Source organism: Fundulus heteroclitus, chromosome 18 (genome assembly GCF_011125445.2).
Source record: "Fundulus heteroclitus isolate FHET01 chromosome 18, MU-UCD_Fhet_4.1, whole genome shotgun sequence".
In the NCBI taxonomy this organism is placed as follows: Eukaryota; Metazoa; Chordata; class Actinopteri; order Cyprinodontiformes; family Fundulidae; genus Fundulus; species Fundulus heteroclitus.
This window is the reverse complement of record NC_046378.1, coordinates 33,131,991-33,151,786: the sequence shown is the minus strand read 5'-3', so window position 1 is coordinate 33,151,786 and position 19,796 is coordinate 33,131,991. Positions and strand designations below refer to the sequence as shown.

The following is a 19,796-nucleotide window of genomic DNA, read 5'->3' as shown; positions in this document are numbered from 1 at the left end:
TGGTTGGTGATTAAGGAGGTCTTCGAAGTATTCCGCCCACCGACGCCACGACGTCCCGAGTCGAGGTCAGCAGCACACACCCCCACTGTAAACAGTGTTGGTACTGCACTGCTTCCCCCTCCTGAGACGCGGATGGTGGACCAGAATCGCTTCGAAGCCGTAGGGAAGTCTTTCTCCATGGCCTCTCCGAACTCTTCCCACGCCCGAGTTTTTGCCTCGGCGACCAGCCGAGCCGCCTGCCGCTTCGACTGCCGGTACACATCAGCTGCTTCCGGAGTCCCACAGGCCAAAAAAAGCTCGATAGGACTCCTTCTTCAGCTTGACGGCTTCCCTCACCACTGGTGTCCACCAGCGGGTTCGAGGGTTGCCGCCACGACATGCACCGACAACCTTGCGGCCACAGCTCCGACTAGCCGCCTCAGCAATAGAGGCGTGGAACATGGTCCATTCAGACTCAATGTCCCCGCCTCCCTCGGGACGTGTTTAAAGTTCTCCCGGAGGTAGGAGTTAAAGCTCCGCCTCACAGGGGACTCCGCCAGACGTTCCCAGCAAACCCTCACAGTGCGTTTGGGCCTGCCCGGTCGGACCGGCTTCCTCCCCCGCCATCGGAGCCAACTCACCACCAGGTAACTGTTGTCCTACTTCCTAATTTTAGCTGATTTTGGTTTTACCTTATATGATGAAGTGGACAGAGTTAAATATTTGTCCATTGTGTTATTTAGCTCAACCCCAACGCATCCTCATGCCTCCTCAGGCCCAACAACATGCGCTTCACGGACCCCCAACCTGTGGTTCACGGACCCCCGGGGGTCCGGGGACCCCAGTTCGAGGGCCGCTGACGTACACTATCCCTGCTACCCTAATAATAGGCTGTTTGACACTGAGTTTGTAAACAAACAAATTTTTACAACAGCTGGTATAATGATGATGGCTTGTTGACATTTTTGGTCTCTAAAGAAAGCCTTTTTGAAAAATAATCATTGATCCAATTTTTTTTGTTAGCTGCCTAACATGGCATAGCTTTTTTGTTACATTAAGTCCACCTCTGTACAACAGTGCATCCTGACGAGTCGTCTCCCGGAGGCTCGCTCAGGAGGAGTAGAGCTGGATTCCAACTCAAGACAGAAGAAGAAAGAACCATTGAACCCATCAAGACGCTTTCCCCAACTGGGCCATGTTCATCTTTTTGTTCTGTGAGGCTAGGCCGGGTTCCGATTTTCCCTGCCCCACCTCACATATGTTTACAGCGCCACCAATGAACATTTATTAAGCATTTTGCCCTGTAATATTCACTTCCTAATCTGTATTAAGAAACCACCAAGACATCCAACCAACAACTGTCTTAAAACAACCTTCTGCTCAGTTTAAAGAAGCGTTGGTGCCAGGGTGGCCCCGTCAGCCAAACCGAGAGACTGTGAGTTCATCATCATCATCAACCCTTTCCCAAGCTTCTAGAGTCACGATAAACCCTCGGTAGGGCAAATACTTTTATTTGGTTTACATACATATATTTGAATGGCGACTTTAAAGTGGTGTTAGTGTTAGTATCTTTATCATTCAGATTTGTTTGTCTGTCTCTTTAGGTTAATTCAGTCTTCAAGTGTCAGACCATCAGGTGACAAAAGACTTTCCTATTTTGAAATAGACAGAAGATAGGATCAATGATAGCATAAGAACTCCTGAATGGTTTAAGGACCTTCATGTAGTTTATTCACTCCACGCAGTGACAAGAAGAAGGCTTGAGGATGCTCATTTTATTTCGCAGTGGCTGTTGAGTGATTCTCATTGTAATTTTGTGTTGTGATAATAAAAAAAACCAAAACAAGGCCTAAAAGGGTTTAAATTACAAATTTATTGTAGGCTTGAAGATTTTATCTCTTTTTTTCCCCCCCAAGTTTCATTTACTGTGATTCAGTTTGCTGTGCACGAGCCACTCGCTGTACCTTCAGTCAGTTTATATGTAAATAACTCGCCCGGGGATGTTCGTTTCATTTCCCCCGTATTTATTTTAGCCAGTACAGAACAAAAGTCAGCTTAGCCATTTGAATTGAGCTTAAGTACTATATGACTCAACAGACGAGTCAGATTTGACTGCTATGAGGCAGATACCTGTTCAATCTAGTTAAAGCCCACATTACAGAGACAGATAAATGAATGCTGGAAGTACAATAACACAAATTATTTAAGCTCTCAATGGTTACTGTTCTACTCTAATATTCACTTTGCAATGTTTAATAGATCTAAGCATTAATAGCTCAACGTTTCCTTTTGAGCAGATATGCTTTTAAGAGCAGCAGAGTACCATCAGGGGAAAATATTCATTAAAAAGAATCAATTTAAATAGATTTTTTTTTTCAGTTCAGCTGCAAAAGATCATCTCTCCAAAAGTAATTTCAGAACCGACGAAGTAAAACAAGGCAAAACACTAGCAAACACGTAATTATAGTCCTGCACACAAAAGTCTCGAGCTGTGTTGCTTCTCTTTTAGATTTCTCATGAAAGGAAACAAACTTTCTTGACTTTTGGTCTTCAGATACAGTATCTTTGGGTGTTTGAAGGTCTTTCAAAGTGTGCCTTTGGGGATTTGCTGTTTTTTAAGCCCGTTTGATGTTCACTCTTTCTACCTGGAAGAAAACGAGAAAAGCAGAACGAAGCAAAACCCTCAAGGGACTTTCTGTAGCAAAAAAATGAAGATGGGTTTTAAATAGTGGTAAATAACATCATTTCTACATGAGCAAAGAACCAGGATTTCAGCTGTAATTTGTAGTCTATCCTAAAAGTAGAAACTGTTCTTCTCTCTTTGGGCTACATCTACAAAAAGTGTCACAGATTGTACAGGCAAACATTTTTATTTCTGCACTATCAAGATGATTTTTAAGGAGGTTATTAGTCAGAAAAATAAACCCCATTCAGGAATTGACAAAATGTGGTGTTTTCTCTAAGGTTCCAAGTCAGGAGCAGTCTTTTTGGTTAGAAAAGATAAGGTCTGCATGCTTCAGGGATTTCTGTAGGTTTCCAACATTTTTGTTCTTTTTGATCCTTTCTGCTTTCTAGTAGGTAAAAAAAAAAATCATCACAGTTGCATCATCAAGGTGTTTCCAGAAGACGATTTAAAGGACATGTTTAGATTTAAATTAAAAGAATATGGGGGAAAAAAATCTTCCCTGCATCAGATAAGTCTTAGTTTGTTTATTGAGTAGAAGATTAGTTGGTAACAGAGGCTAAAACTAATAGGATTGGCCACGATCAAAGCAGAATTTTACCATCTTAAAGCAGTTTTAGCCCCAGAAAAATTGTGTTTTTATCCAAACCCTAATTTCTGACCCTTCAAATTTGTCACCAATGATCTCCCTCTGTAAAACAACAAAATTAGCAATCAGTCAAACAACTTTTTACTGGTTTTAAACTGATTTACCTTTACACGAATCATGCATTCTGACTAGAAAAGGCAGTCCATGCTTTGCTTCCGTGTAACACAGGAAGATTATTGGTTACACACCATTCCCTACATCCATTTCCTCCAAAATAAACTTGCAATGGTTTAAATGTTTAGATAAGTGTTTTTAAAACTCAAGTTAAAAACAGTCAAACTTTGATTTAGTCAAGGCCAAAGCTTCCCCCTAATGCTTGCAGGAAAGATGTTACCTGCTTATAAGCTTCAAACAGAACCTTATTTCAGAAACTCTCAACAACCCATTTTTAATCTTGTCTGTCAGCACATTTTCCCCAGGCTCTGAAAACTACAGACCAAATCAACTTAATAGGAGTCAAACCTGACTGCTGGAAGAATAAGTAATTACAACCCACTTTGTACTCAGCACTTTGGTAAAGACGATTAAAAAGGAAGTTTATGAAAAATCTAAATAATAGATCAAATGAATCCAGTCAGATTTAACATTTTACTGAAACTGCGTTAGTTGAGGTTTTATATAGCATGCATGTTATCAGTGAGACATCAAACATAGCGCACCTCTTATATGTCTGCTGATGCCTCACCACATGACCACAGTACCATACAAGGATAATATGCATAACAATAACGAGTAAATATCTCAAAATTTCCTCCAACTTAATACAAAAATGACCGAAGCGATCATTTCTGGAATGTTAGAGATCAACACAAAACTGAATAAAGGGGCTAAATGCTAAAAAGGCGTTCAATAGACCTAGATTACTCTGGACTCCGATTTAAATTTGAACAATTAGGAAAAAGTCTATTACCAAACCAGCGTACTACCATCCTAACAGCATTAGCAAAAGTGGAAACAAAAAGACTACTGCGTGATTTCATTTCAGTGGGTTAGATTGTAGTTTAGCGCTCTCCATCAAACCAATTAAAAGCTATCAAAAATGGTGAATGTCAGCAGCTAATTGATAAGTGCTCAGCAAAGCAGCCTCCCTGACCTGCACAAACACTGCAACCTGAAAAAAAAGCTAACTCCAGCCTGTCTGTCAGTACTCCCCCCCCCCCCCCCCCCCCACACACACACTCTGAGCTTCAGCTTTTACCCTCTGGGTCTCGGTTCAGGATGCCTTCTGTTCAGAGCATCATGTACAAAGATTCATTTATTCCCAGTGCTCTCTGGTTGGAGTTAAGGCTGAGAATCTGCTGTTTCTCTACCGATGGCAAATGTGTTTTCATGAATTGTTAGCTACTGTGATTTCTCAAAGAACTGATGGATTTAATGTTAATTATTGTGAATTATTACTCGTTTATTGATAGATTCACAGTTCATTTTACAGGGTTATCAACACTTTATGTGCTTTTGATAGACACTTTTTTGTTTTTTTAACCCTTCCATTGGTTGCATCAGTTGCATTAGGTGCAATGCCCTCTGGTTAAATGCTGCTTTGTTTTTATGTATAGTAACTTGTGTAAAATTAACCACCCGTTGGGACATGAATAGAGATCTCAATCTGAATGTGAATCAGTCGGACAGCTGCAGGTAATCCAGTGTTGCAATCAGAAAACTAGCTTTCTGTTCTGTAAACTGACATCTTTCTATATTGTGCTGATCTATACTGGATGGAATGGCCTAAATGTTTTACAGAGCTGTCAGAACATGTACAACCACAGTGCTCCCAGGACCAAAATGAAACAAATGGCAGGTAGCATTTAGTTTGTATGCTCCTCAGCTTCAGACGTCACTCTCTTAAAAACCTGAGACGCAGAAGTACTTGGCTACTATAATACATGATCGAAAACGTTAACGTGTACTGCAGCTCTCTCCGTTTTTCATGCTTTAGTTATTTGTTTTGAATTTGCATTTGAATTTCTATGTACGTTTACACTTTCTATTAGTGTTTTTCGAGAGAGCGTACTGTCAATGTATTTCTTGTCTTCAATGTAATTTCCTTTACCCATTTGTCTTTAAAGCACTTTGAAGCACATTGTGTATGAATGCCAAGCCTCTCCTTTAACTGGAAGCTTGGAATATATTTAGACGATAACATATCTTAACCTTCACTCAGGACCACTTAAATAGATCCTATGAAATTTTTGCTCATCTGAAGCAAACCTCTTAGAAAAAAGAAAGCCCGTATGCTTTTTGCAAAGCACTAAACAGAGCACTCTGACAATACAGCTCTTTTATTTATTAAAGTATGTCTGACTGATTCTGATTTAAAATGTAAGCTTTTGTAGAGCTAATTAATTCTCTCTTCAACTACTGTGTAACACAAGAGAGAGCAGAAAGTTCCTTGTCTTTTTTGAACAGTAAGACTTTGGTAGGATGATGACTCAGTTTATTTGTCATAGTTGTCTTTCTAAACAGACATGAAAAAAAACTGTAAAGCAAGTAAAGTTGGAAACGTATTGAATCAAGGAAACAAAAAAATAAATAAATCTTATCTAGGATTCACTTTAAATCAGCAAACCTTTATAAAATAGAAAATAGCATTACAGGCATGAGGAGCTTGTGATTTGTCTGTGATGAAGGTCCATCTTTAAATGATTCCCAACTGAGACAAGGTTAAATTTGATGCCTTTTTTAAAATCAAACGCCTGATTCAAAAATTTTCAGCAATTGTTTAAAAAAAAAAAAAAAAAAAAGATCTTCTGGTCGATCTGTGAATGCAATCAATGTGTGGTTCTCATTACATAATCAAATCATTCTCCCCACCGTGAGCAGATTCTCTTGTCAGCCTCCATTCATGTCACTTCCAAAGGAGCTCTGATGTTGCTGCACGAGAGCAGCTGTACTTTCCAGTTTGCACACATTTTGCATTTTTTAAGACAATCAGCTGCCAAGTTCCCACATCGAAGGGGTGCACCCTGGCAGTCGGAGGCGTGGGGTGTCGGCATCAAGGAGCAAGCGCTCCGACTTTACCCCAATATGTCTGCCTCAGCTGGTTGACTCGCTGCAACAATCGCTGCTGATATCAATCAGCGTCGTAGATCAGAGAGAGAGAAAGAGAAGGAAGCGGAATGCAGAGGAGCTGTGCTAACATATTAAACATCAGAGCGTGCACCAAGAGATATTTCTTAAGTCAGAAACGGAGGGGAGGGGTGTGCGTTTCCATTATCTGCTGGATGCTGAGCATTGTGAGAAAATGGAACCGCTAATGAGGGCCAAATACGTGGAGAACAGTTGCGTTGTAAATGAGCTGACTTTGTGCACATATGCGCAGTGGATTCGGCGTTTGTTAATCAAAGGGAGGGAAACTCGCGGGGGAATAAATGGCTGAAAATAGAAAGTGAAAAGCTAGGTGCAGCTCGCTTCTCTAATGACACATAACCTTATCATTATTGTCATTCCCACCATGCAGGCGGGTTCAGTAGCTGTGAGATACCCCCTGACATTAAGCCGCTAGGCTGCTGGAAGCGGAGCCCCTCAATTTCCCAGGGTGCGATTACATCTCCGGCTTTGTCTGGACCGCTTTGGGGCTTTAAAGTCGAGAAACCTGATCAAAAAGGCAAATACTCTGACTAGAGGTCATGAGATTTAGCTCATCAATAACAGGCCAAAGTTACATTCACAGGGCTCCCATGTGGAGCAAATGCTCCTGAGATAAGGAAGTCGTGGGAAAGGCTTTTTAGGAATGCGAAGGTCTTCCCCATTTTGCTGCGGGGCGAGCTTTCGTCGCTGTTGGATGGATGAAAAACACGCTTGAAAGCAGGATTTAATTAAACATGTATTTACAAAAACAAAAAAAGCATGACCAAGAATAATCTGAGAGTGAATACAAAACACGTGATAACGTGATAAAATACAATACAGTACACATTGTATATCTTATGAACGTGTTAAATAAACTCTGCTTAAATCTGTGAAATCTGAAAAAAAAAAAAAGAAGGCTGAGCCGAGGAGGCGGGCGGCCAGTTTTCTGGACTGCTTTACATTATCACAGGTATTATTGCATTTCAGGTTGTTTAAGGCAAGAATGGGAGACACATAGGACATGGGAACACTCTGGGAATAATAAGGGAATATATTTTCTGCTCTTTACAGGCCACACAATCACATGAACATTGATGCCCGTGGGAGATATCGATCAAAGAAATAAAAGAAAAACAGAATGTAACAACTTTACTAATAATCTTGGTCCATACATCTGTCATTTAGGAACATCTTTTTACGAGAACTTTTCAGAGCCGTGTGTGTGTGCTGCATTATGAAACAGTCTCTGCAGTCGTCAGCGGAGACGCGTCCCGAGGATTGTGCAGAGCACCGAAACGGCTTGCCGTCTTTGGCGCCTGGTGTGCTGTACTAGTCTGAGTCCACGCAGTCGGAGGGCCCTCCCTTTTAGTCGTACCGCCCGAGGTCTCAGCCTGTCCCTTTTGTCTCCGATTCGCTGGTCAATACGGGTAATGCTTCTGCTTCTTCCCGGCAAAGCAGGAGAGCCAGGTGCAGAGGAGCATGGCGGTGGCCGCGCCGGCGCCCGTGCAGTAGTACGCCCAGCCGATCTGACAGGAACCTGCGGAGCAAAGCAGAAGATTAAAGAACTTTTTTTTTTTTTTCCCCCCAGTCTTGATTTCAGCTGCTTATGAAGTTGGGTAACTTATTCAATGTCAGATGTCTAAGAAAATTTTTCTTATCTGTAGGTTGATTAAAAAAAAAAAAAAAAAAAACTTCCAAAAGTTTTACAACTCTAGCAGGAAAAAAGTCAGATTGAGAGAAAAAAAATAAACTCTGGCACAACAGAATTTGATGCAACGAGAGACTTTAATCTGCCTCTGGTTACACAATTTTTTCTCATATTTCAAAGGCTTGTTGGAACCGTAGATAACACAGTTATTTTTTTTCCGTTCATGTATTACAGACGTGCCAAGCCCAGAACCCCACTGAAATGCGCACGTCAGACATGCAGAGTCTGCACCTTTTATTATGATGTAACAGGACTCTCCATTTAAGACTACCTCCGCCAGAGAGATTTCAATACAACAAAACGTGGAAGCTGCACAACAAGTTGGTCCTGCTGTTGTTGCCACAGCAGTCGAGCTGCTGTTGTTGAACTGAAAACGCTGTTACAATGCGAAGCGGCTCTTCATTCCCTCCTGTGATTATTTAAATACATGTTGCGGTTTATGCTGAGCTTGTGTGCAGGATATTATCACGGGCTCGTTAAGTCTATCATCCCAGGAACCATAATAATTGTTAGCTAACACTGGGATAGAGATTTTTGGGTCTTCAAAAGAGCATTCAGGGAAAAAGACAGCAACAATAGTAGTCTGTGAACTAATTATTTAATTATATTTTTTGTATTTTTTAGCAACTGTGCCTTTGGACATTTCATTGCTAAAAAAGAAATCGATTAATATTTTTTAGAATTGATTACTGCTTAACCTAAAGACCACTTAGTCAATTTTGACAATGTTAGAACATTTGAAAAAGGGCTTAAATACTCTACAAGAGGACCGGTTTAAAAGATCCTTTGCTTCTTTTAGAAATATTTACTGAGCCGATGTGACATGTGAATTTCTCCAATGTGAGATCAATAAAGCCTATCTTATCTTATCTTATCCTGTCATGGTTGAGTTTTGGTTTGGCTTTGTTTTTCTGTTACTTTCATTTTTTCATCTCTTTTGGGTTAGGTTTGACTTTATTTATTGTTAGTTTTCAGTCATCAGTTATTTTCTGTCAATTTTCACCTCACCTCCTCAGCAGTCAGTCACACCTGATAATCATTTACCAGTCAATTAGCCAGACCCTTGTTCCACCTGTGAAGTGCTCTATTTAAACCTCCCTCTGCCTTCAGTTCAGCACTGGGCCGTCATCATTCCACACCTCTCCATGCCAGTCCCCGTTTTGCCTTGGAAGCTTTGTTTTGCTCCTGTTGTTAAGGTTAGTCCTGTCAGTCACTGTAAAGACTGTGAGTTCACTGTTTGTTCCTGGAGATGTTCTGCTCTGTGTCCTGGTGTCTCCAGAGAACTGCTAACTGGACTAGCCATCCTGGAAAGGCTCTGCTCTGTGCCCTGGTGTCTCTCAAGTTCTGCTAACCCGACTGTAAAGTGAAGGAAGCCAGATGCTTGACATTTTTGTTCAGGCTGCTCCTATATTTCCCCTCTGCTTGTGAGAATCGTTAAAACAAATGTAATGGCTTAGTTTAACCTCATTCACAAACAGTCTGCTATGTGACAAATGAGCGCAATGGACTGGTAAGAATGTTTCTGAAAGCCCGACCAATGGTACGACAGGTTTAAAAAAAAAAAAAAAGGACTTTTGATCTTTTGTAATCGTTGCAGCTCGGACAGATCCAACACTTGATACCAACATCTGGCCTGACGTTGACACATTTGTTGCGCTAGACCAAGATCTAAGACTACAGATTCATCCACCGATGCAGACTCAACAGTCCCGCGTTGCTGCGAGGGATGTTTTGGTTAATCCTTCTATGAAAGGGAGCGTTCTTTCTACCAATAAAATTGTTGCATGCACGAATGACAAACGATACCCAATAATTTCATGATTAACTCCAGATGTTTCAAGAAGTTGGCTGACAACCGGAAACGAACATTTTTCATTTTAAACAGCTCTGATTCGTGATTTCCAAAACTGAATCCTTTCTGGTCAGTAAACGTATCTTCGAGGGTCCAGGTCATGCTGATAACGACGCTTCACTGTTACTGAGTGAAGAAGATTCAAATTTAGCTATTTTAAGTATTGTAGGGGTATTTAAAATAGAGGATGCACAGACGTATACACAGCTGTATTTTCTATGACTACAAGAAAGATCATAAGAAAAAAGTCTATAAGAAATTATCCGATTTTTTTTGTTCTTTCTATCTAAATTAATGAAATTAAGCTTATGGCTCCTTTAAGTGTTTTTACTTGGTTTCTTAAATTAGAAAATTCCCATTCGTTTAAGCTTCTTGTTGTCACTTTTTTCACTAGCTCACAGAATCACATGGTGTAATGTCGCCTCAGTTCATGAATATTTAATGACTTGTCACGGGTGGAAAGATTCGCCGAACGGCACCAACATAAAATAACATTCTTGCTGGATGTCACAGCTTTCGCGACTGTTTTATTAACAATGTACATCCAACAAAGCCCTGGAGTCAACAGCAGCTGCTTTTTTAAACTATCGCCACATTCTGGAGTCTGTTATGGATGTAAATAGTAAGTGTTGCATGAAAGAACACACCGTCAACTGTGTTCTCAGTGGGAGAAATCAAATCTTTCAAAGGTCAAAAGTAGAAAGACATGTTTCACAAAGCCTCATTTTCCTGCAAATTGCACAATTACATTTGCTTCAGTGTCACACTTAATGAGAAATAATGGCCATTTTTCATAAATAGCTAGGGTAACCGTATTTTTTGTGTTTACAAAGCGGGAATACTTCATTTACAAAATACCCTGTGTGGTCAGAACAGTAAGTGGAATTTGTTATGCTTCTTTGCGTTCAGATCTTCGGACTGAACACACATCCAGTGTTTGTGATCTCCAAAGGAATTCAGAGCTGTCGACTGCGCTCCTCATGATTAATAAATGAGAAAGAGGAATTAATTTGTGTGAAGATTTGTGCTAAATCTGCCGCTCGCATGGGACAAAAAGAAAAAAAAAAAAAAAGGAAAAAGAAAAAGAATCACCAGCCTGTCATGGTGCTAATGAGAGCTACAGCTAGAGTCTAAAACAAGAAATAAATTAATTTGCCTGGAGCAGCTAATGACACACTGATGCAAGCATGCTTGTTAACAATAATGCTCAAAGAGTCCGCTCTTTCAAAGAGGAAATCACAAAATGAGAACTGGATACCCAACAAAATTACTTCTGTTGACGTGCTCTGAAATCTCATTGATGCATATGGGAAGGTGAATCTTTTATGACTGGATTCCTCTGAATAACACGGAGCTATAGACATAGATCCTGTATATGGATCTATATAAATCCTGTCAAACCTAACTAGAGACACATTGACAGCTGTTAACCGTAGCACACCATAATTTGCCTGAGAGAACCTGTTATTTTTCTGCAGTGTTCGCCGTCTTTGAAAGCTACAAAACTGTAAAAGAACCAAGATAATTGGTGCTTTTTGTCTTGTTAAAGGACACAGTGTTCACTGATCTTTCATCCAGCTGTTCTGGGTAATTTGTCATAACAATTACTGACAAAAGAATGTGGTCTCATGGCAGTTTGTGTAAACTGCCACAAAATAAATCAATTGAATCATGTTCTTAGACGTGGCTTTCGTGGTACCCATGTGGAGGAACATGAAAAGGGAAAGACGTAGGTTGGGGTGCAATTTACAGTAATACTGACTTAACCAACATAATATCTCACAGCGAACTCTGAGTGCTTATATGTCATCTATGATGTTGTGTACCGAATGGTGGAAAACAGCTTGTTCCCTTACTAAATACACAGGCTTGCTTTAGAATTAGTGCTAACCAATCACAGGCGAGCAATCCCTAATCAGCTGACCTTTAATTTTATGTGCCCTTTTGGTTCTCCACAAATACAACATTAACCTGCATCTTCGTCATGGTGCCGAAACTAATCGGTGACTGCTTGCAAAAGAGACTAAAGGCCAGCTGACTTGCAAGGTGATGAAGTAGTCATTTCAGTGTGTAAACAGAAAAAAAAAAAGTTCTGAGTCGGTTAACATGTTTACTGGATCCTTAGAACCTGCGGCCCAACAGTGGCATAAAGTCGGCTTCTCTTCTGTGACTTATTTGAATTTCAGAAAGATGAGTCCTGCCTCTCGCCCAGAAGCAGGGGTGAAAACATGCAATTATTGCCGGCCTATTTTGGATGACCTAAATATAACAGAGGAGTCTGGCAGGTCACCGTTTTCACCAGAGCATTTATTATTGCTAAAGCAGATGTCATGTAAGTATTTACGCAACAAAAATAAAGACAAATGTAAAAGCCTTGTGTTGAAAACGAAGTACACGCCATGAGTCAGTAGCTTCAAAAGCAATAGCTCTAAGTAGTTGTTTGCTAACTTTTTCCTGACTTTGAGCGTATTAGTCTTCAACATTTTTGTAAAGGGACATTGAGGTTTCTGCCTTTATTATTCCAAAAAAAAAAATCTTGTTCTCTTTCTCAATGTAATGTGGTGAACTCAAACTTTCACATTGCTGAGGCTGCTAGTTTCCACATGTTGCTGTTGGGAAGGAAGGTAATGTTTTTAAATGTTTTACACAAATCTTTGTCACTTTTCTTGTTAAATGAATGAAACAAGAGTGGAATCTATTGTATATTTTTTGGAATTAGTCAGATGTCTAGAAACTAGCAAGGAACAGATGAATGTTAACACGTTTTATTTAATAGTGGGTTATTTTTGGCAGAAGTAGACTCCTGAGGATGTAATGACATTTACACTGGCATCTAATACAAATGTCCTTTTTTTAAGTTAAAGCTGGACCAGATGGTCATAAAATGTGTCTGTTTGTGGTTTGTGATGCTCTTTGTCATGAAAGTATATCCTTAAAGGTGCATAGCCACGTTATTGGACATTTTTTCTTTTTTTTAATTTATATATCAGTAATTCACTTTAGTTGCATACAAAGTTATTATAAAATATTTTTACGTCCTGCTGGCGGATTGGTTATTTTGGTGTTTTATGCTTTGTTTTTGCTCAATTTGTTAGTAAATCAAGCCCTTTGTGTATATTTAGAGTAACAACAGACTACAACACTGCGCTTTTAGGCAGGAAGCACACGAAACACGGAAGCCGCTACAGCTATTAGCATCTCTCAGTGACGTAATGGAAATAATGGAGAAAGGTCCAAAGTAAAGAAGATGGAAAAAAAAAAAAAAATATATATATATATATATATATATATATATATATATATATATATATATATATATATATATATATATATAAAAAGACTGGAATAGCGCCTGGAATACAGTATGAACGATGGTGTTCACTGAAGCGGAAGCTATTGCTGTCGAGGAGCAGATATGACCGCAGAGTTGATTGATGTGAGTAAACGTACTTATTCATACTGTGATAACAGTAATACCAATGCTCTTTTTAGGCTCTAAAATCTTAAGTACAAACAACATAAATAGATCGATTGATTGTTTCTTACCTTGATGCTGTGTTCCTGTTTCTGATTATAAATGGGAATTTTCGTTCTCCACGATGTTCCGATATGAGGCTCTTAGAGTTGCTCTAGATCGGTTTATTTAATTAATAATAGTTGGTCTTTGATCACGCAGAGCTTCTGCTTTACTGCGAGGCACTGTGGAGGGGTCAGGCCCAATCCAACATTATTTAGTATTTGCTATTTAGCCTTTTAACAGTTCTGCAGTACTGCCAGTAGATGGCGCCGCATCTTTTTATATCTACCCATCGCGCCTGTTGTTGGGTTCTATTTAGGCTCAAAAAGGACTATCAAAACACCATCAGGATGAACGCTTAGTGTGTAGCAACTAATTTTTCCATGATCAAACCTTTTTTTTCTAAGCATTTAAAATGGCTATGTACCTTTAAGAAACTTTTTAAATTGATTCAGAACTATAAACGGAGGGCAAACTTTTGGGTGAAGCATAGCTGAACATAATGAAGGTTGAATTTTTTTATTTATTGTTGTTGATGAGTCTAAAATCCATTCTCATACATTTCCCATGTAAACACATCCCGCTTGTTAGTTATGCGAAATGAGCTCAAAATGTTGACTGTGAACACAACCCAATCAGCCTGGCTAATGAGAAAATTTTTAAATTAATTTTCCGACTTTTTTCAACTAAATCACGCTAAATAATTTCCCCCTCTCCCCTCTGAAGTTTGCTGATGCTGCAGTTCTTAATAAAATATTCAAATGAAGTAAAACATTCAACACTGTTTGATTAGCATCAAATATAGCAGCAGCTGTGAGATGAAAAGATTTTCTACCTCCCAAGTGTCTGATAAAAAAGCGTATTACTGCCTGTGTGTTGGACCTGATAATGCCAGCTGCATACAGAGCACAAGTTGAGTTCCTAGTTATTCTCGGCACATATTTATAGCTGTAACCACCAGCTCACCAGCTAGAGGAGGATCGGCTGACTTTATATCATGAATTTTAAACACCAAGAAATCATGGCTCTACAGAATGTGACAGCACGAGAGGCATGTGTCGGTTTTCTGAGAGAAAGGGACAGTGTGCCGTTGTTCAGTGCCGATGCATTACCTTTTCTTGGATTGTTCAATAAAAGAGCTAAAACACCTAGTAAACAAAAGACAAATTTATGAATTCATGAAATGTGTGGCACCTTACCCAGTTTAAACTGGTCTGAGCTGTTGCTGCAGGTCTGCTGGACTTCTTCACTGTCCCATCCCAGGGGATAGAGAGCACAGCCCGACCCAATGAGCAGACCTAAAGAGGAAGATGAGAAAACGATGAGGTGGCTGCGGTAACAGAGGTCATCACAGGGGACTCCCAAATATATATAAAAAACATAGCTGGAGGTTAAGAAAACACAGCTTGGAAAAGGAAACCTGTATCAAGGACAAACTCTCATAATTAAGCTCCCAGAGGAGGGTTGCCATTTCTTTTGGATGGGTCCCTCAGGGTTTCCATAATTTATGAATCTTTTATTGATGTTAATAAAACTACAAAGCATCTTGTGTTTTCCTCGTCATTGTTCCATTGTGATTAAAAGTGTCTTGCAGAAGTGTTCGCGCCACTTGAATACGATTCACATTTTGTCACATTCACACCACAATCTTCAACATGCTTACGTCGGACTTTAAACAAATTTATACCAAACACAAAATAAAACATAACTTTACAGTGGAAGGAAAATTATACATGGTTTCAGCTTTACATGAAGAAAACCATCACCGCAGCACGATGCATCCATCACCCTGTTTCAGCACGGGGATGTTGTGTTCAGGACGATGTGGAGTGCTGGTTTTCTCCAACACCCAGTGGGCTCGTCTGACCAGAGCACCATATATGTTTGCTGCCTCTCCAACATGGTCTGGGGAAAACTGTACACATGATTTCTCATGGCTTTCTTTTAGCTATGCTGCGATAAGGGCCGCATTGGTTGAATGCATAGTTGTCCTGTCAAAATGTAAAGTGAGTCTCCCACTTGAGCTGTGGCTCCCTGCAGCTCCTCCAGAGTCACAACATGTCGTTGTAGCCTGTCCGTTTAATCAGACTCTCAGATCTTGGTAGGGTTGGAGGTTGTGCCATGCTGTCGGTGTTTTTCAGATGATGGATTAAACAGTGGTCAACGAGATGTCTAAAGCTAGGGATACTGTTTTATAAGATTTTCCCTGAACTGTCGGAATTAATATTAACTAATAACATGACTCTTGAAGGTAATTGAGTTTTATTTTGGGGCATCGGAGGAAAGGGATAACAAAGGAAGCCACAAATGTCTCTTCTACCCATAGTTATATACAGTTAAGGGATCCCTTCTGTTGGTCTATAACATAAAATCAAGAGTAAATACATTGCAGTCTGGGATTGTAACATGTCAAAATGTGGAAAAGGTCATGGAGCATGAATAATTTTCCAAACAACTAGAGGGAAAGGAAGGATTAATTAAAAATAAAAGTTTTATAATGAATTAATCTCAAGCATGATATGCCTTGACCAGGTCAGATACTGGTTTGGGCACAGGGAGCCCTAACCTGTCCCCCCCCAAAAAAAAGAAATCCTTGGATTGTGATTTGACACCCAATCCTATTTTTACTGCAGCGGAAACAAAGCACTCCTCTGCCAGCGTATCATCAAACTCGCGCAAATTAACAGCAAACATTATGCAAATCGCTTGGCAATTTCTCACACAGGCAAGAGTGAAAAACACAAGCGTTTTTTCCCCCCGCTATGCAATAATTACTGTAAAACTCAGGAGAATCCTTGAGGGACTGCTTTATGTCAGTGATTAAAGAGACTTATGACTGTGCTTAAAGCTGCTCACAGAGACAAGAGTAAAATCTAGTCAAGGCCATTACATTAAGGATTAATATCCTCAATATTTGCCTGTAGCCAGGTCTTGACAAGTTATTCCCTGAATGTCAAGGACTGTCTCTTAAAATTATCCTGTGGGGGCCCCTTGTAGGTGGCTCTTCCATCACATTAGCCTAATCCTCTCTGATGTGTCTGCCCTGCTATCAGTTTTGGGATGTGAGGATGGCAGCTGAGGAGGGGAAAAAAAAGAGAGAGGAAAAAAAAGAAATGCAAAAAAACGCTGCCGTCCAATATGATTAGCCCTACCATGCGAGGCTGCCTATTACATCTAGACTTGATAAGAAGCAGAAATTAATCCACATGCTAATGGAGATGGGCCGGAAAAAAAAAAAAACGGCTAACATCTGGGGTGGAGTGGGAAAAGTGGAAAAAGACATCTGTGTTTTCTCCCCCCCGCCACCCCCCATCAAAGTCAAAAGGACAACGTGTTTCTGATGCAGTTGTGTGAGAAAAACAGAGTGCCTGACTGTGGTGGTGCTGCTAGAAAATCAATTCAGTGTAACTCTGGCATACTGATTAGAGCAAGGGGATATAAAACAGGCTTCTGCCAAGTCCCTATCATTACAGCTGAGCATCAGCGGGGGGATTCACGGATATTCACGTACGTAACAACTCGCCCATTTCTCTTCAGAGCTTTAAGAGAATTTCAGATTAGTCTCTGCTTCACCCCTAAAAAAAAAATGACAGCATTTAGCTGAGCATGCAGGAAGAGTAAAACAGAAGCGGCCCGCGTTAATCCCTTGTTCAAGCAGCCGCAGTGTTACCCAAATGAACCCAACACCCGCCGTCCTATGGGGTGAAAAAAACAATTTGAATGTTTTCAGTTACAGTATATAGTGTTATTTCATGTGCTAAGATTCAAATTTGTAAGCGTATGGACTGTGGAGTTTGCCAAAGTGATTACATATTCATGATCATTATTAAACACAATTTACAATTCTCTTTTAAGTGCAAGGCAGAGATGAACCAGCATATAATCAAATTGATTGCCTTTGCGGCAGCACAAATGAATAAAAACAAATGTTTGGTCTTTGAAAAAAAAACAAAAAACATTAGCTTTTCCTTTTTCATGGCTCTCCACAGCAAGTCATTCATCTCCATCTAACACTATCTTCTGCATCTTCCTCTCTCCCACCAACTAAGTTCATATCCTCTTTTACTCCATCCATATATCTCTTCTTTGGTCTTCCTCCAAGCCTCCTGCTTGGTAGTTCCAGCCTCAGCATCCTTCTGCAGATGTACTCATTATTACTCCTCTTTACATGTCCAAACTATCGCAGTCAGGCCTCTATGGCTTTATCTCACATACATCTAACAAGATCTGTCCCTCTGATGCACTCATTCCTGATGCTATCCTTCCTTTTCACCTCCAAAGAGAGCCTCAACATCTTCATCTCTGGAGAGCAGAAACAGGGTCTGGGGATGCTGTGTTCAGAGTCTGCTGGTCATAGTGTGGAGGACGTTGTAGACTAATGCAGCATTAGCCGATAACATGGGGCAGATAATATGGCCTCATGCTAACAGCTAGCAGCTCAGTCTCCTTACTGCAGAGCATCTCTTTGATAGTTAAAGTGTAACTCACCCTGATGTAAAGGCATAACCCCGCCCCCAGACACATTTTGAAAAAAACACCGCCAAAGTGGGAGGTTCCAAGAGATGCGGCTAAAGGTTGAAACAGGTGCAGATTTTTTTCCCTCACCTACTGACTGTGTAGAGGGTCCCTCTACGGACCACCGAACTCGGAAGATCGGGTATTCACGTGAGAGTATGTGCTGCAACTTCCGGAAGTTCTGCTAGCAAAAACAAGCCGGGCAGTAAACGCAAAGCTGCAGTTGCTGCGCGAAGAAGCTCAAAGAAGATGCTGTTTAAGGTCCTTATCTGTTCTAATCTGTACTTTTGAGCTCCTACCATGGCTAAATACACAGTTTATTGAAATGTTTTACTGATTGAGCTGTGTGTTTTCCGGGGCGGACCTATATGGTGACAAACCTGGCTGGAAACTGCGTTCTGTTTAACCTTTCAGTTTGGATCTTTTATTTAGTATTTTCCCCAAAGCGGATTTGTTTTACTTTGCCAAAGTGTCTCTCTTCCTGTCTGAGTCATTGATTTCCCATCAAAATGCTGCATAGCTCCGACCAAAAGAAGGCAGGGGTCTACCAATGCTCGTAGCTGCGCAGTACAACTACAGCAAACCACAAGGCGGTCTGCCCGGGCCCATTCCCTTTGACCAGATCTAACAGCTATGACGCAATTTTCTTTCATATCGGATGGATCGGATGGTTTACTGCATTTTGGCCTTAAGTGTGGTGATGAGCACTTAAGGCCAGGGCTCAGGTTGCGGTCAGGATGAGGGAAAGTGATACGTTGAAACATAGAGGGACAAGGGAGACATCTGGTGGCTTTGCCTCAAAGTCTTTTGAGGTGGAGGATTTTTCACCCCCCTCGTCACTGGAGGTTGAGGGAGGCCAGAAGGGCATGGTCTCAGTTCAAGCCGCTGGCTCAGTGCGGTGATTCAGAGAGGCAGTGGTAGACAGAATGAGTTTAGACTCTGAGTACTAAAATGATGTTAGCAGCATCATTGCTGACATGGGCTAACATTCAAACACTATCGGTCAACACTCTCAGTGCTAGTAAAAACTTTGATTTTGGGTTGAGTTACACCTTAAGTGCCCAGAGTTACACCATATACCATTCACCAACACCCAAGACCCCCTACTCTCTTCCTGCCGCTCAGCAAGAAGTAAATGAAAACCATCCATGTTAATGTGTGACCTCAGTTACGTGGTTAGGCACGTCTCAGTAAGGTCAGCCCTAATTTCTCAGGGGGAAGAATGATTTGAGCCAAAAAGCAAAACTTTCGATTTAATTGGTGAGCTATCTTCCGACGCTTGTTGTCATAACATATGGATAACGATCAAAAGAATGAAATCCATGTAGATGAAGTGAGTTTCCTGAGTAGCCTTATAAATAGAGTAACGCTCTATCTACAAGGCTTCGTCATTCTGGGAGTAACGCTGCTGCCCTTTCTTGAGTGAAGTCAGTTGAGCTGGTTAGGACTTCTGATCAAGATGCCTCCTGGGGATTTGCTGGAGGGATTGTGATGTGACAAAATGTAAGGTTTTACACCTCTAAGATCTAATGGATGGATGGATTGTTACAAGGACAGAATTTAATTTCCTTCATGGGGCAAAATCCTAGCAGGTCTGACTATAAACTGTTGCTGTTTACTGTTATTTTAAAATAGGATCTCTCTCAACATGCAATATTTCAGAGGGTGAAATCAATGTCAGGACTCGCATTTCACCATGACACCATTAAGACACGGCGTAGCACAACTCACTGCGGGGGCAGACGAATAAAAATATGAACAAATCACTGAGGTGTAATTCAGGTCTGTGTCTAACATGGTCCCACGTTTGTCGTTCGGCTTTTA

General features: G+C 40.6%; 1 protein-coding gene across 2 annotated transcripts in view; it reads right to left on the bottom strand.

Annotated features, from left to right (window-relative positions):
• Positions 1–7,109: 7,109 nt before the first annotated feature.
• lhfpl6 (LHFPL tetraspan subfamily member 6) overlaps positions 7,110–19,796 on the bottom strand; it is an 80,103-nt gene continuing 67,416 nt past the window's right edge. For both annotated transcript variants that reach the window (XM_021322907.2, XM_012875250.3), the window contains 2 exons: positions 14,657–14,755; positions 7,110–7,917 (listed from right to left, as the gene is read on the bottom strand). In XM_021322907.2, coding sequence (XP_021178582.1) covers positions 7,799–7,917; positions 14,657–14,755 — 218 coding nt within the window. In that variant the 3' untranslated portion in view covers positions 7,110–7,798. The remainder of the gene's footprint in view (positions 7,918–14,656; positions 14,756–19,796) is intronic.